This window comes from Artibeus jamaicensis, unplaced genomic scaffold (genome assembly GCF_021234435.1).
Source record: "Artibeus jamaicensis isolate MK-2021 breed Jamaican fruit bat unplaced genomic scaffold, CSHL_Jam_final contig_851, whole genome shotgun sequence".
In the NCBI taxonomy this organism is placed as follows: domain Eukaryota; kingdom Metazoa; phylum Chordata; class Mammalia; order Chiroptera; family Phyllostomidae; genus Artibeus; species Artibeus jamaicensis.
In genome coordinates this window covers 6,915,273-6,932,311 of record NW_026521986.1, presented here as the reverse complement: position 1 = coordinate 6,932,311, position 17,039 = coordinate 6,915,273, and the positions used below count along the sequence as shown (strand labels likewise).

At 34.3% G+C, this 17,039-nt stretch overlaps 1 protein-coding gene across 5 annotated transcripts in view; it reads right to left on the bottom strand.

Moving 5' to 3' along the window:
- FUT8 (fucosyltransferase 8) overlaps window positions 1–17,039 on the bottom strand; it is a 231,580-nt gene that overhangs the window by 99,979 nt on the left and 114,562 nt on the right. For all 5 annotated transcript variants that reach the window (XM_037125938.2, XM_053673294.1, XM_037125937.2 and 2 more), the window contains one exon: window positions 10,062–10,486. In XM_037125938.2, the coding sequence (XP_036981833.1) occupies window positions 10,062–10,264 (203 nt within the window). In that variant the 5' untranslated portion in view covers window positions 10,265–10,486. The remainder of the gene's footprint in view (window positions 1–10,061; window positions 10,487–17,039) is intronic.

Sequence of the window (17,039 nt, the reverse complement as noted above, 5' to 3'; positions counted from 1 at the left end):
AAATGAACATAGGTCTGGCAAGACATTACCTTGCACAGACAATTGCACAAGGACTCTAAATCATCAAGGGAAGCTACATTTGGATATACTACATTTATTCATGTTCTATGTGGCCACTTCCAATAAGCTTATATTCAGGGTCTGGCAAAAATAATGCACCTTTCTTATTACAAAGTCTTTTACTACAAAATCATAAGTATGTAATTCTGTAACATATCACATTTAAGTATACCATATGACATTTTAGATTAAATGTTCAAATTAAAACTATAATATTATTACACCAACCACACTCAAGCAGGCCTCACTTCTGCTGGACCCTGTAGAACTAACCAAATACACTGAGAACTTAATCTAAACTTATAGTATGTGGTTCTTCCCACAGATCCATGATCAACATGAAATGGTGCAAATACTGATCTTAGCAAACTTCTGTGTCAAATGTGCCATTTGTATTTATTTATACAGATTATAAGGGACTACTAATAATTAATATCAATAAATATTAAACATAGTCCCTATATGCTTTTACAGGTATATCTATATAAAGGGATAATGATTAAAGTGGCCATTTCTAATACTGATATATGGAAACCTGTGATTACACTTAGTTACCAAAGGTAATTGTAATATGAAACAGAATCTTGTGTCATTATCCATAGGCTAGTAAAATAGTCTGTCCTGAGTTAATTCTTACAGGAAGAGAAACTTGAAAAGGTATTAAAAAATTACAGCGTTGGCAGTGTACTGAAAATCAGATACAACTTCATAATTCCTTGGAAGATTCTATATGCTTCTGCCACGGACTTGCAGAAAAATGACTTAAGTCACTTAGCTTCTGTACATATCATGTGGTAAAGAAGGTAATATTTTTAAGTGCCACTGAATATAAATGAGAATTATATTACTTATTTAAACTATTAAACTATGTTTTTGAATGTCTTTTTTGTCTTTATTTATCTACACACATAGCATTCTATACGTATTAAGTATACCTTTCTCTCCAAACCTTATTAGAATCTCATGCATTTCTGATGTGAAACATCTCTGCTAAGCAATGGCTTTTGCAAAACAAAAGGACTAAATTAAACTAAAATGTATTTTATTTGAACCAGCAATAACAAGAAAATCATAGTGTGCTATTTTATCCTATACTTTCTTTTAGCGTTGTAATTCAAAGGCTAACTCTAATATGTGGAAATGTTTTTTATATTTATTCCCTTTCAGATAGCTTTGTCTAGAATACTGACCTATCAAACTAAACAACCACTTTGTTTCATGATTTCATCTAAATGAATTATACATGTCCATATGACAATCTTAAAAATAATTCATAGCGATATGAAAGTCTGCCTAAAGGAAACATGAGAAATAGCTCAGGCAAGCTTTTTTTTCCTAAGCAGTTACCAGATTATGTGCCACCTATAAATCAAGTGACAGTGAAATAAATGAGCCACTAAGGTCGTATTTCCTGCAATTACAGTAATACCCCCTTACCCATGGGGCATATGTTCCAAGACCCCGGGGATGCCTGAAACTGCAGACAGTACCAAACCCTATATATACCATGGTTTTTCCTATTCACACATACCTATGATAAAGTTTAATTTATAAATTAGACACAGTAAGAGATTAAAAAATAACTAATAAAGTACAAAAATTTGTAACAATATACTGGAATAAAAGTCATGTGAATGTGGTCTCTCTCTGACAACCAATCTGGTAACTGAAGTGGCTAACAGGCAGGTAGTATTTGTGGCCTGCAGACATGGGACAAAATTCACTTCCTAGGACGGACAAAGCAGGACAGCATGAGATTTTATAATACTACTCAAAACCACACACAGTTTAAACCTTATGAATTGTTTATTTCTGGAATTTTCCATTTAATATATTCTGGCCATGGTTGACTACACATAATAAACTGCAGAAAATGAAACCATGGATAAATGGGGACTTCTGGATTTATCTTCAATGATTACAATAAGAAGTGTGTGAAGCCATTATTAGAACAGTAATAATAGGATAAAAGAATAAAAGATAAAATATAAAAAATGTAATCAAATCCCTAAACTCAAATTCATATGCACAAGTTATAAAATATTTAATGGAAATTCACTTTGTCTGTATGGCATTTATATGTGGGAGAAAATAAAAGTTCATCCACATATAAAAGTTTAAATTTTTTTTATTAGTTAAGATTTTAAATATTATATAGCAGTGTTCTGTGTGTGTTTGTGTATATGAGGGGAGACCCAAAAAACAGAATTTATGAATAAAAAGTTGTATATTTATTTTTACATGTTCAACACTTCAGTCACCTTCAAAGTACTCTTCATTTGATCCAATACACCTATCAAGATGTTTTTTCCACTGCTCAAAACAGTCTTTGAGCTCATCAATTTTGATGCCTTCTAGTGCTTCTGCCATTTTTTGTTTCACCTCTTCCACATCAGAAAAACATTTCCCTTTGAGGACTTTTTTCATCCAAAGAAACAAAAAAAAGTCACTCGGGGCAAGATCTGGTAAATAATAAGGGTGGACACCACAGGGGTCCTGCCGTTTTAGTTCAAAAACTGCTGAACACTTAGCATGGTGTAGGCAGGTGTGCTCACAAATCACCCATCATGAAAAGGGAAAATGCGCTGAAAGAGTCTTCAAAAAAAGTTCGCTTAAGCTGAAAGCAGCCTCTCACAACAATGCCAGCTGGTACACTGATACAGATGGGTTCCTAGAACACCCACCTAGCAAGGGAATCCTGTACTGCAAGGGTCCTGCCCTGCAGAAGATAATTCTGGGTTTTTTTTTTTTTTGGTTCCCCCTTCATGTATATATCTCTGGGTATAAATAAGAAAATTATGACAATAAATGATGATGAAAAGAGCAAAACATTCTCAGTGCTCTCTCATCCTACAAAGATTCTGTTCTCATAAAAGCTACTAATGACACTAGCGTGAAAAAATATGTGGTCTTATGCTTTTGTGCAACATTACCCATTGCTATAGTCATAAAACAGGTGTAGTTTATTTTTACAAAAACAAATTCATCGAACAATAAAAGTTTCTGCTGTGTTAGATTGCTGCTGGCTCACCAAGTAAAAGTGTGTTAATCCTATTCCCAGATTTCCTCTTCTCCATGACAACCATGGGTCATCAAAAGAATGGAGTAATTTCTTCTTCGTATAACACATTTTCTAGCAATCACTTCTATGTGGATAACCCCCAAAGGTATCTTTCTCTCTCATCCTGACTTTTCCCCTGAGTTAGACTAACTTTCCAACTTTCTACTGCATAGGTTCAACAAACACATCAAGCTCAATCTATCTGAATTTCACCTTGCTATCTTTCTCTTAATAGATTCACTAAATCAGTCAATGAAGCAGAGATTAAAGACATAGTTAAAAATTGCCAATTCAACTAATTTCCTCCTTTCCTTTACCATTCAACTAGGGGTACAATGGGAGAGAAAGGTAAAACCTTAAGAACTTGGTCTTTAAAAAGGCAAGAACAAGAACAGCTCCAAGGATCCTGCTATAGGAACTAATGAATATTTGTTTATGGCAACAACATCAGTATAATTGAACTTCAGCCATTTTCAATCCAGGTAGAGTACTTTTAGTTCCAAGTAGAATATAGTATATTGGCAAACCCTATTCTTGTTGTAATAATAACAATAATATGAAAAATAACTTCTAAACATAACAGTTTTAAAAGCCATCAGAGAAGTGTCTCAGTACATAATTAAAATAATTAAAATTTCACAGGACAATAGTCTATAATAAGTGATGCTCTTGCTTGGGGAGCACCTGCTGATTCTGTAGAGCACAGGCCTGGATCCCATAGAGCACTGGTGTGAAAATCTGGAAACTGAAGGAGCAATAAACATATAACCAGTTTTCTCCCTGGTATACTTGCTGAGTTCTGGGGCTCCAAAGGAGACTAGAGAGCAGTTGTTAAAGACATACTAAAATTTCTCATAGCCTTGTGATATTACAAGATAAAGTCTTGCTGAGGCTTACCTTAAACTCACTGCTAATCATTTCTTCAGTGTTTGCTAAACTTAGATACTAAATGGGGCAGAAGGACAGAAAGCAAAGCTTACAAATTCTCAAGGGCAGACTAAATTTCTCATAGTATTTCAAGCCTTAAAAGAAATCAATCTAGTTCTCAAATTAAAATCATGGAAGAATTATGCCTGAGTAACAAACAGGGTAGAGGTGGGCTAAGTTTTACTAAAACCACAATGCAGCCATGACCCAGCTCAATCACTGATTGCATTGGGAAAAATAAATAAATAAATGATAATATAACCTGTTGGGAACTGCTCTGCCTGGTTTCAGGAGTTGTAACTGCCCCCTATGACTAAGGCTGAGTGAGCAACCTTTGGACTGCAAGCTACTAAGGAGACAAAGCGTATCTCTGGCAGCAATACTGCTTCTGCTTCATCCCCTGCCCCCAACGCTCGGTCAGTTAGTCAGAGACTGGTAACACCCCTCAGAGGAGGGGCAACCTAAGTCAAACATGATCACTTGGGAGGCCCTCAAGGAAGGACTCAGGGGGCTGCAACAAAGAGGGAGTAATGGACCCTCGCCGTGCCCCCCCCCGCTATTCTGACATAGCCTGAGTCCCCATTTCCTTCTGGGAGAAGCACTTTCTGGCTCTAATCCATTTAAGCCTAAAAACCTATGACTGGGAAGGCGGTTCATCCCTTTGCCAGCTAGAGTGTGTTCCAGGGTAAATGGGCATAAGAAAGAGTTCACAAAGTCGTATGAAGCCTGCTTTGCTAAGAGTGCTTTCATTCATATGATAAGGGTCTGAGCAGGAACTGAATACATCTCCCAAAGTTTTTGCAACGCCCTTACCTGACAGACACTGACTCACACTAAGCCCTCAGATTTCTTTGAAATGTTACCTATTGTTTGATCCTTGCCACCTGACACTGACTGATGAGCTTTACCTGTATTCCTGTGTATTACAAACCTAACCTAATAAAAGCCCTTAAGGAAGGGGCTCTTGGTCTTTCTCCTCTGAGAGACTGACCACCTCTCCTCCCCAAGCAGATCATGTCTTAGCAGTTTCACTTTTGTCCGTGGTAGACGGGGGGACTTGCGAGCAAAGTTGCCCCCACAATAACCCAGTGGGAAGTCTCCACAGAACAAAGAGACTAAAAATTTAACCAATAATCAAAAGAAAAATCAAGTTGACCAAAATATGATCCAGATATCATCTACATATTAGCACATTATATAATATATTAGAAAAACAATGTATTTAAATAAATTGCAAGAAACATAAACAAGATAAATAAAAATGGAGAATTTACAAAGAAATTCTGAAATTATAAAAATAATCACTTAAAATACAGAATCAAAATATATGAAAATTATTAACTGTGTTCAACATTACAATGAATGCAACAGAAGATAGGTTAAATAAATTGAAAGCCAGTTTAAAAGAAAATATACACAATGAAGTACAATGAGAAATTTAGAAAGACATAAAAAGGCATGAGATACACCATTAGGAAGTCTGCTGATGTATATAATTGAAGTTCCCACAAATAAAAAGATAAAGCACTGTCCAGAAGCAGTAGCTAAGCATATAATCGCTGAGGATTTTCTAGAACATATAAAAGACATAAAAAATCCCAGAATTGAAAAGCTAAGTTAATTTTTAAGCTGGAGAACAATAAAGCCATATGTAGGCACATCATGGTCAACCATACAACATAAAAGAAAAAATTAAAATGCAAATGTAGCCAAAGTGGGGCAGGAAGAAACACTTCAATTAAAATTGCTGACTTCTCAGTAGAAACTATGAAAGCCAAAAAAAAAAACAATGGAAAGACATTTCAAGTACTGTAAAATATTACAGTAGTCTCCCCCTTATCCACAGGGGATACATTCCAAGACCCCCAGTGAATGCCCAAAACCATGGATAGTAGCTAACCTTATATGAACTATATTTTTATCTATATCTATATACCTATGATAAGCTTAATTTATAAATTAAGCACAGTAAGAGATTAACAACAATAATAAAATAGAACTATTATAACAATATACTGCAATGAGTTATATGAATGTGGTCTTTCTCTGTCTCTCAAAATATCTACTGTACTGTAGTTACCCTTCTTTTTCTTGTGATAATATGAGATGATTAAATAAATACCTACATAATAAGATGAGCTGAGGTGAATAAGACATAATTAAGTAAAATAAGGGTTACTTGAACACAAGCAATGCAATATGCGGACAGTTGATCTGATAACTGAGATGACTACTAAGTGACTAAGTAGCACATATAGCATGGACACCCTGGACAGAGGGATGATTCATTCCAGGGTTGGGGTACGGAACAGGATGGGGCAGATTTTACCACACAACTCAGAAGAGCACACAATCTAAAACATGAATTGCTTATTTGTGGAATTTCCTATTTATTATTTGAGACCACAGTTGCCTATGAGTAACTTAAACCATGAGAAAAGCTAAATGGCAGATAAAGGGGGACTACTGTGCTGTGAAACTAAATTCTACACTAGCAAATATATCTCTCAAAAATGAATGCTAAAAAATACTTTTCATAAGAAGAGTAACTAAGATAGTTTATTGCCATCAAATTTATACTATAAAGAATTCTAAAGGATATTTTTCAGGCTGAAAGAAAAGGATTGAATGGAAAAATTAAACTGCAGGAAGGAATAAAGAACATTAGAAAGAATAACTATGTGGCCAATTATAAACAATTAGGACAAATTAAATCAAAATTATAATAAGATAATGTGCAGGTTCTAACAAACAGTGGGTTAAAATATATGACAATAAAAAGACCAAAAGTAGATTGGGAGGATTAAAAGTTTTAGGATAAAATTCTTATATTAATCTAGAAATGATTAAAATATTAATTCGTGATAGACTACAATAAAAAAGGCTATTTTAAAATAACTAAGGCAGCCATTAAAAGAATAAATTAAGCCCTGACTGGCGTGGCTTAGTTGGTTGGGCACTGACCTGCAAAGTGAAAGATTGCAGGTTCAATTCCTGGTCAGGGCACAGGCCTGGGTTGCATGTTCAGTCCCCCATTGGGGCACCTACAAGAGGCAATCAATCTATGTTTCTTTCTCACATTGATATCTTTCCCTCTCTTTCTCCTTCCCTTCCTCTCTCTCTAAAAATAAATTTTAGAAATCTTAATTAAAAGGTATAACTAGAAGTCTGTAAGTGAAAAACAGAATAATAGTAAGAAATTTTCATCAATTCAAAAGAAGGCAACGAATGAAAAAATAAGGATTAAAAAAAAACCATGGTCCCTTCCAGCTCCAGCCCTGAATTTAGCAGCTGTGGCAATGTTGATGCCCAAGAAAAACATGATTGCCATTTATGAACTCCTTTATAAATAGAGAGTAGTGGTGGGCAAGAAGCATGTGCACATACCTAAATACCCCAAGAGGGCAGATAAGAAATTGCCTAATTTTCACAACATGAAAGCCACACAGTCTCTCAAATCATGAGGCTACATGCAAAAACAGTTTGCCTGGAGATATTTCTACTGGTATCTCACCAACAAGGACACCCAGTATCTCCATGATTGCGCCTGCCACTTAGTGCTGCAGTGGGCCTGAGACAGGCAGGCCAAAGGTCTGGAGGGCAAGAAACCTGCAAGACTCACCAGTGAAATTCTAACAAAGATTTAATATAGAATGAATACCAATTTTACACAAATGCTTCTGGAGGATAGAACTGGACTGTACAAGAAAAGAAAAAAATTATAAGAAAAAATTACATTAAATGTGTCTTGTTAACAGAAAAAATCCAAAATAAAACACTGGTGAATTTAATCCAGCAATATATTAAAAAGTTGATACAAACTCCTTGAAGAAAGCATCTAATTGTCAGGCTGGGAAGGCTAAATATCTTTACTAAAAATCTCACTACAATATTCTAACCTAAGGAAAAATAAGATATTCATGATAGCATAAGGAATAATAGATGCTGAGTTGCAAAAATAAAACCACATTTAGCGGAAGGCTATGCTTGTAGACACATGGCAAGTGCACTATGCATTCCAACCCATCCACTTGCTCAGAAATAGTAAGTACACTCTACATGAGAGATGAGCAGTTGCAGAGAAGAGAGCAGTGAGCAAATTCTCCAATCAACCAATGAAAACAAAGGCATCCCCATTTTCTAATGCGAGCTTCTCAAACAGAGGAAGGTATGACCTGTGAAACGGCACATCAATTATCTTTCTACCCATGACAGTGTTCCATACTTCTACTGTCTGGGACAAATTTTTCTACCGGAAGATTCATGCTTTAGCTCTATCATATTTGGAAAGATTTCAGAGCTCAGAAAAACATAAGTTAATTATACATTCTTTGCAGTTTGTAAATTTACAGTTTACAGCTGACATCTAAAATCCAGAGGAAATTTTTTCTGCCTTCTTGCACCAAGCAAAAAACAAAAGAAATAGAAAAAACATACCAATAGGTTACAAAGTCACATTTGCATTTTTTAAGTTGTGTTATCAAAATTAATGGGCCTAGAATAACAAGGATTTAAGTTAAGAGGAAAGGTGTCAAATAAGTACTCTTTAGATTTTACAAATTCTGTCCAGTTTTGACATCTGTCTAGTTGAAGGTTCATAGCTCAAGGGGTTTCTGAACAAGTTCCAATAATTTTTCAGGTGTTCTCTGCTAACTTTCAACTCTGACTGAGAGGCAAAGTGGCAGGTTCAAATCCCAAAAAGCAAAGATTCTGTGAACCAATAGCAATTTCACATTACTAAGGGTTAAAATGAAACAAATACGAAGCGTGGAAGTGGCAGGCCAAAAAGTGACGATTTCTAAGTTTTTAAAAGGAAGCTTACTGCATGAACACCTAATGTGCTGGCAAATAATGAGAAAGAAAGTGATGTCTGGGGAAAGCCAAATAAAAAAGCATGTAGGAAACATGAGTAAGCAAGCCCATATATGTTGGTACAAAAACTAACAGTCAATCATTAATTTAATCTAGGTCAGTGTCACTTCATGCCTAGAATAATACTGTGTCTCCCAGTTAATTTCACTCCAGTTAGGCACATGCCCCAAATCCATTTGAAAATCTAGATCTTCCTAAGCCATTTTCACTGTGTCGTTCCTCAGTTGTACATCCTAAGGCTCCCTATTATCTAACAACCAAGTCTAAACTAAATTCTGGTTGTTGAGGACCTCCATGATTTGACCTAATCTGATATATTCAATAGTACTTCTGGAGATGAGAATGGTGGGTTAATTATGGCTCCAAATTCTCTGTAGTTTCTCCCTTCATTTCCTGAATACAGAGTTCCCTTTGATTTGCGCAAACTAAGAGAATGTGCTCAAAGTAGTATTTACTGTGTGACTTCTGATGCCTGGTCTCATGAGGACTTGTTGTTCCTGCTCTTGCCCTTAGAACAATACTAGGTAAGAAACACGGGCTATCCCGCTGGAGAAGCCACATGGAAGGGGACCAGCTGATGGCCCCCACTAATCACCAAACCTGTGAGCAAAGGCCATCTGGACTTCCTTCTAACAGATGTCACATTTTTTAATAGACTAGAAGTAGCAATGATAATAATTCTCTAGATTCCAGACCCAGTTACTTTATTTAAGACTAAATTTTTGTTTCTTTATTTTAATGTTATAGTTTAAACAAACTCAGTCTCTCAATGATAGTTTTTGTTATAGTCCACATGATAAAAAATTTAATATACACTAATTTAAATCATATAAGGTTTGCATTTAATATATCAAAATTGTCAAAATGCTGAAGATAATTATAAGTGAAATATAAGTACATAAATTAAATGGCATAGTTTTTCTACAGTAAAATACATATGCAAAATAATATTTGCCACTATTGAGGAATTCTGTTAGGTATATAGATATTTTTAGTATAAAAAGTACCTTACTAAGACATTTAAATTTTTGCAAAAATAGTGTATAGAAATCATTTTTTTTTAAGCTGAGTGAAAGAAACCCTGCACCTAAAAACAAAGTACAATATTTCATCACTATTCCTTCAGTTCTTTAGAACCTACCGGAGAGATTCAGCCATTCGCCTCAAATCTTCATTTTGCTGTTTTAAGCGTTCAAGCTTTGCCAGGATCTTGGACAGTTCTCGGCTAGAGTGATCAGGGTGGTCATTATCTCGTACCAAATGACCACCTATATAAAACAGCAAGGTCCCCCAGGCAAAAAGAATGAGCATAATCCAACGCCAGGAACCAGTCCATGGCCGCATTTTCAGATTTTCAACTCACTCTCCTGGCTTTCTAGAGTTCAAAGAATTGCAAACATCGTAATTCTGTTTCCTGTTAGTGCAAAGGTAGTAGTGTCCTACTGTTTCAACACATGATGATTCAAATTAGTGTCTCTGGTAGTCCTGTGGTGAATCTTTCGAAGAGATTCTCTTGGTTGTGTAAATAGGAACCTTTATTGTCCTGTGCTTCATGGACTCAACATGCTGTGGAAAGAAAAAATACATATTTAAATCATTTAGGATATATAAAAATACCACATACTGAGATTCTTGGAGTTAAATGAAACACATTGGTGTTGACTGGTCTACAGAGTGGCAAATAACTTAAGTGACTATAATAAGGAAAAAACAAAAGCTTTTAAGTCTGCATATTAAATCAACCATTTTTAATTAGCTCTAAGACTGAAAATCCTCTAAAAGCACCATTATCATCTTTCTTACTTATATCATTGTAAAACAGGTCATATATGAAGATTAAAAGATTGTACCTTTGAGTAATCAATCAAAACCAAACAAAATGTATTCAAGCACATATTCTGAACTAATCTTTCCATTATCTCAAAAAGAAACATTTTCTCTTTATGAGTGAATTCATTCTTACAAGATTTCAACTCCATCCCCCTCTATCTCACTGCTCAACTACCATTATACCACTTAACTTTGCAGGTGACAGGCAAATTGTCACTTTTAGGATAAATTTTAAAAACAACATACATACTAGCCAAGCAAGTTATCACCGCCACTAAGCAGCTGGCAACCACTCTAAACATTACAATCAAAGGTTCATATGGATTAGGCTAGATTATTCCTTCCTCAAATTTATTTTAAAGTACTAACAACTGCAAGAGAAGTCTAGTATCAGTTAAATCTGAGTTACTGTGCATCTTAAAGTACAAATGCTTTCTCAAGACTGGTTACTGGTTTCATTTGTCACTTCTCCATGATTAGGCTTAGAATTCCCTTAGGAAATAACACAAAGAAAATTTGCAAGCAAAGATATATTATTAACACAACTTGATAATTCCAGGGCTACATAAGAAAAGTATTATCTCCAAGCACATAGTTCCTTGTAAAAGAAAAGAAATGGTTTCTATATACAAGACTGAACATGATGGAGACTTTACTACTAATTAAACAGTTATTAGACGAGATAGAAAAGTCAGAGAAGAGGCTTGGAAAATTAAGAGCACAGAGCTGCTATTTTTCTATTTTTGAACCTCAAACCTCAATGGTTTTTAAATGACTAAGTATTTAAAGAAAAAAAAATCTCTTTAAATGAGATCCTGGAAACATTCTACTTACTTCCCATTTATTCTTACACTATTTTTTCCTCATTGTTACTGGATCACACTACTTAAAACACATAATGAAAATAATTATCCTCACAGAGAATTGTGTGAAAACTAAGTAAAAAATTAATAATTCAAATAAAAATTCAGTGTTTTGTGTGTTAATAACTATTCTTAAGTCTATTGAGAACACTCTTTTTACTGACCACTCACTGTTCACTGTCTCTGGCTCAAACTCCTTTTTAAAACCCTGCTCCTTTAACCACAGATACCCTCATCTATCCACTAAACATAAGAATAATTAAAGTCTATTCGATATCTCAGGTAAAAATCCAGTTATGTGAGATCTATTTTTCACGTTATACAGGAAAAAATGCACATTCAGAGCTTCCTAGTTAAAAACAAATTTAAAAAGTGCATCCACTCTGATGGTCTAAGGGATGAATTTAATTAAGTCAACAAAAGAATTATAATGTTTGTGGCAACATATACTATAAAATGCTATTATTACCATATGCTGAAAATATACCCTAGGTAATTTCATCCTACAGTAATAAGATATTAAAAAGCTTTTAATCGTTCCCTTTATAGTAAAATTTAACTAAGGAAAATAACTGTGATAAAAGAAAGTAAAGAGGTTTCAAAACAAGAATCATTGAAATAATAAGATGATGTGCTGTAACACTGTACCTAAAATTACAACAAAAGCTATCATAAATATTCAAAGCCAAGAAAAGTATAATATAAATTGAATGGAAACAAAAGTTTACAGAAGCATACATTTTTGTCATATAAAGTAATTTGGGATTTCATAAACCACCATCAAAAAGCCAATGTATTAAATTTTATATTTTACAGCACTACTGCTCTTACATGAGTTGTAAAAAGTAAGACATTATTGTAGGAGTAAAAGTACTCATTTTCTTAATTAATATCATTTTAAATGTTTCTAAAGAGAATGTTTCCCCAAATTTTATTGTTCTTAGCAGGGTTTATAAATGGAATTAACAAAAACAAGCCAAGCTAAAAATGAAGTTGCTTTCCATATAATTTTCCTTAGCATGATTTAAAAGAGCAGTTACAATTTTTTTCCCTATCCATAATAAATGTCTGCTTTCTTGGATGTCTAATGTTTGAGCCATGCCTACAAAAATGTAAACTTCACAATTTTTGTCGACTTAGTTCACTGATGTATGCCAAGTACTCAGAGCAATGTTTGGCACTTAGTAGATACTAACAAATATTCTTAAATAAATGAGTAAGTAAATTAATGAGTGAAGGATCTGATGCATGACATAAACTAGCATGACAAATGACATAGAATCTGTGCATATCAGCTTCAACTACATTTTATGTCCCACTTAAGAAAACAAATCTGGATGTAGAAAGTCAGACAGTGCTATTTTATAGAAAAAAAATAAAATCATATTTTTATAGTTCAAAAATAACATCATTCATAAACTTTAGGATTTACTATTGTCAATATAAATCTTGCAAGTGATTAAAATAGTTAAAATAAACTGGCCAATAAGGCTTAAGATCAACAGACTTATGGTTACCTTTTAACCATGAGACAATAATTTCTCTTTACTTTGCCTTATTTTCCCCATCTAGAAGATTCACTTTGCAAAACAATGGGAAGAATGAAGAAAGTAGGTACAGCCTTTGATATAAAAGCCACTCAATTTATTTGTGGAAGAATTTATTAGTGAAAATATTTCAAATTTAGTGTTAAAATATTTCAACATCATCTACATGAACTAATTTCTGACTATATTTTATAGAATGAAATATTATTCAGCAGTAAAAAGGGATAAACTACTAATATACACAAAAACATGAATGAATCTCAAAAATATGCCTGGCAAAAGATGCCAGGAAGAAAAAATATATATTTATGTGAAGTTCTAGAACAGAGAAACAATATAGTAACTAAAATCAGAACAGTGCTTACCAGGGAGCAATCACATAACTAATTAAAAAGGGAAATGACAATTACATGAAGATACAGATTTAAGCAAAATCATAACTACATACTTAATATGGGTACATTTCATTTGTATAAATTGTGTTTCAATAAAGTTGAAAGATGATATTTTTAAAGTTTAAACTATATTTTGTGAATGTAATTGAAATATCAATAATTTGAAGGTTGATAATTTATTAAATGGCTAAATTATGTGCCTTTGTTTTGTATTTGAATAAGACACTTTTTCAGCCAATTCATTATTATAATTCTTACTGCTAATGAAAAAATTTCAAAAATTACTCTATAGCAATAATCAACTTCAATACAAATGTTAATGTGAGAATTATATTTTCTACATACTTCATAGACAGTAAAAATCAACTCAAATAACAAGTAATATAAATAATAAACACTGCTGAATGTTCTTAGCAGCCAGACTAACCTTTTCTCAAAGGAAAGAAAATGATCATAAATATTCAAAATAATGATTCCCTGAATTATAATAAATATCTACTATAGAGAGCTACCATCTTTATAAGAATTTATTTCCTCAACAACTGGAAAAAGTAAAATGAAAATTATTATCACAGGTTCCTTCTTGAGGTAGCTCAGTGTAGTAGAATAATCTAAAAAATTTAATAAAAAAATGTAACCATTTATTCAGCAAATTTAATAAATGACTACTATATTATAGCAGAGGTTACATAGACTATTATATCCTAAAGTCATCAGGTTGATAAAGGAAAATATAAACTGCTAGAGAAAAGCTAAAAACCAACTGTAAAGTACAAATATTTAAAAGAGCCTATATGTATATAATTCAATTCCAGATTAACCCACACCCAACAGTATGTCTTTAAATATTTTCTCATTTGATCTCAATCCATTTTCAAAGTATGTGTTATTACAACATTTATTTTAAAATTTTCTTACTATTTGGCTTCCAAAAATGAAAAAATAGTAGTTTATAAAATTATATGCTTACTAACTTAAGAAAGTAGAAAAATCAAGTAAAAATAGTATCAGAAATTAAACTGGCCTTTTAATACTAGTTGAAATTAACTTTTATTTATGTAAAAGTGCTTAGTGAAACCAACTAAACTGAAGTGTACAAGAGAGGTAAAAAAATGTCATATAGCCCCTACCTAGATTATAAAATTCAATATTCTCTCTCATTACTTAGAGAGTCATCTATCATACTTTCACATTGCTTATCAGTAAGGTCACAATATATACACATATGAATGAATTTAAAATGCCAGGCATCCTGAATACATAAGCAGAAAATACTCTTATTATTCACTGAAACCAGTCGACATCTCAGAAATTAATCATCCTATTTATAAAATACAAATATATAAACACATTTATGAGGTTTCAGTAGTATCTTATTCACATTAACTCAAAATAATATGCCAGGTTATGTTTACTAATGCAATTAATTTATACTATTCAAATGGGTCAAAAAATCTGACCTTGGCATCTTTATGTTCAGCTCTGCAATATTGTCCCAAATGGTAATACCAATAAACTCAAAGTAAATACTTTACTATTTTATCTGGTTATCAAGTATGTACATAAGATGTATTTGATTGGCAGCATGACATAGTAGAAAGAGCAACTATTTTAAATCAATCATTAACGATATGGGCAGTTTTCCCAACTATAAAATGGAAATAAGAGTATATCTTCATCACATAAAATAATATATGTAAAAGTGATTTGTACTGCAGTTTAAAAATATCAGTTACTATTATCTTTTCCTTGTTTACTAGAAACTAACTATACTAGCATCCTGCCAGTTTCCAGAATATATCAAGTTATTACCTATCTGAATTATAATTGCTTTGGTTCATTCTTAAAATTCGGATCTCTACTTCATAGTCATCTGTTTTAAGAGACAGTCCTTGATCAGGTTCAGAAAGCAAGATGTTGGGACTTCCGCCAAGATGGAGACGTAGGTGGAGGAACCACCTTGCCTCTGTGCACAACCAAATCTAAGAACAACTATTTTTAACAACAATCACAACCAAGCCACACGGAAAATCGACAATACGGAGTCCAAAGACATCTAAATGCTCAGCTAAACCGGTAAGAGAAGCGAAACCAGCAGCAGAGCAGGTTAGCAAGAAAAAATTCTCAGGTGGTGCGCGGAGCGCAAGCAGCCGAAGGCGCTGATCGCCAGCTAGCTACGGAGCGCACAGGGAAGAGGCGAGGCGGGCTGTCTGCGGTTGGTCGATCATCGCGCATCTGCGTGCGGAGAAACCAATGAGAAGGGAAGCCTGTGCAGGGTGGCAGGCTCGCACAATTCCGATCGGATAAACAAGCCGGGGCGAGTGCTGTGACTGGACGGGTTGGGCTAGCGGAGAGGACCGCCATTGCTCCTTCTCTGACCACGCCCCCACACACAGCGTCACAAACCAGCGACCTGGGTCGCCAGGTCCTGGTAAACAACTAAGGCTTCGCTCCGCTTACTTAACAGCACGAATAGACCAAAAATGGCTCTAGGACAACTCAGAGCTCCAGAACCGATAGATCTAAGCGATGAAGAAATAGCCAGTCTTTCAGATGCACAGTTCAAAACACTGGTTATCAGGATCCTTACAGAACTGGTTGATTTTAGTCACAAATTAGAGAAACATATGGAAGCTAAACTAATTGAAATGAATGGTAATACAAAGGAAACCAATAGTAATGGAAAGGAAATTGGGACTCAAACCAAGGGAATGGACCACAAGGAAGAAAAAAATGATCAAACAGAAAAGAATGAAGAAATAAGAATTCAGAAAAGTGAGGAGAAGCTTAGGAACCTCCAGGACATCTTTAAACGTTCCAACATTCGAATTATAGGGGTACAAGAAGGGGGAAAGGAACAGCCACCAGTGGAAAACTTATTTGCACAAATAATAAAGGAAAATTTCCCCAATCTGGCAAAGGAAATAGACTTCCAGGAAATCCAGGAAGCTCAGGGAGTCCCAAAGAACTTGGACCCAAGAAGGAACACACCAAGGCACATCATCATTACATTAGCCAAGATTCAAATGAAGGAGAGAATCCTAGAAGCAGCAAGAGATAAGGGGACAGTCACCTACAAAGGAGTTCCCATCAGACTGTCAGCTGATTTCTCAAAAGAGACCTTACAGGCAAGAAGGGTCTGGAAAGAGGTATTCCAAGTCATGAAAACCAAAGACCTACAACCAAGATTGCTCTACCCAGCAAAGTTTTCATTTAGAATGGAAGGACAAATAAAGTGCTTCTCAGATAAGACCAAATTCAAGGAGTTCATCATCACCAAGCCCTTATTATATGAAATGTTAAAGGGACTTACCTAAGAAAAAGAAGATAAAAAAGATGAACAGTGAAAGGACAGCAAACTCACAGTTATTAAGAACCACACCTAAAACAAAAGCAAACTAAGAGGACAGCTAGATGAGGAGCAGAACCATAGAAATGAAGATCTCATGGAGAGTTAGCAACAGGGGAGTGGGAGGAGGAGAAG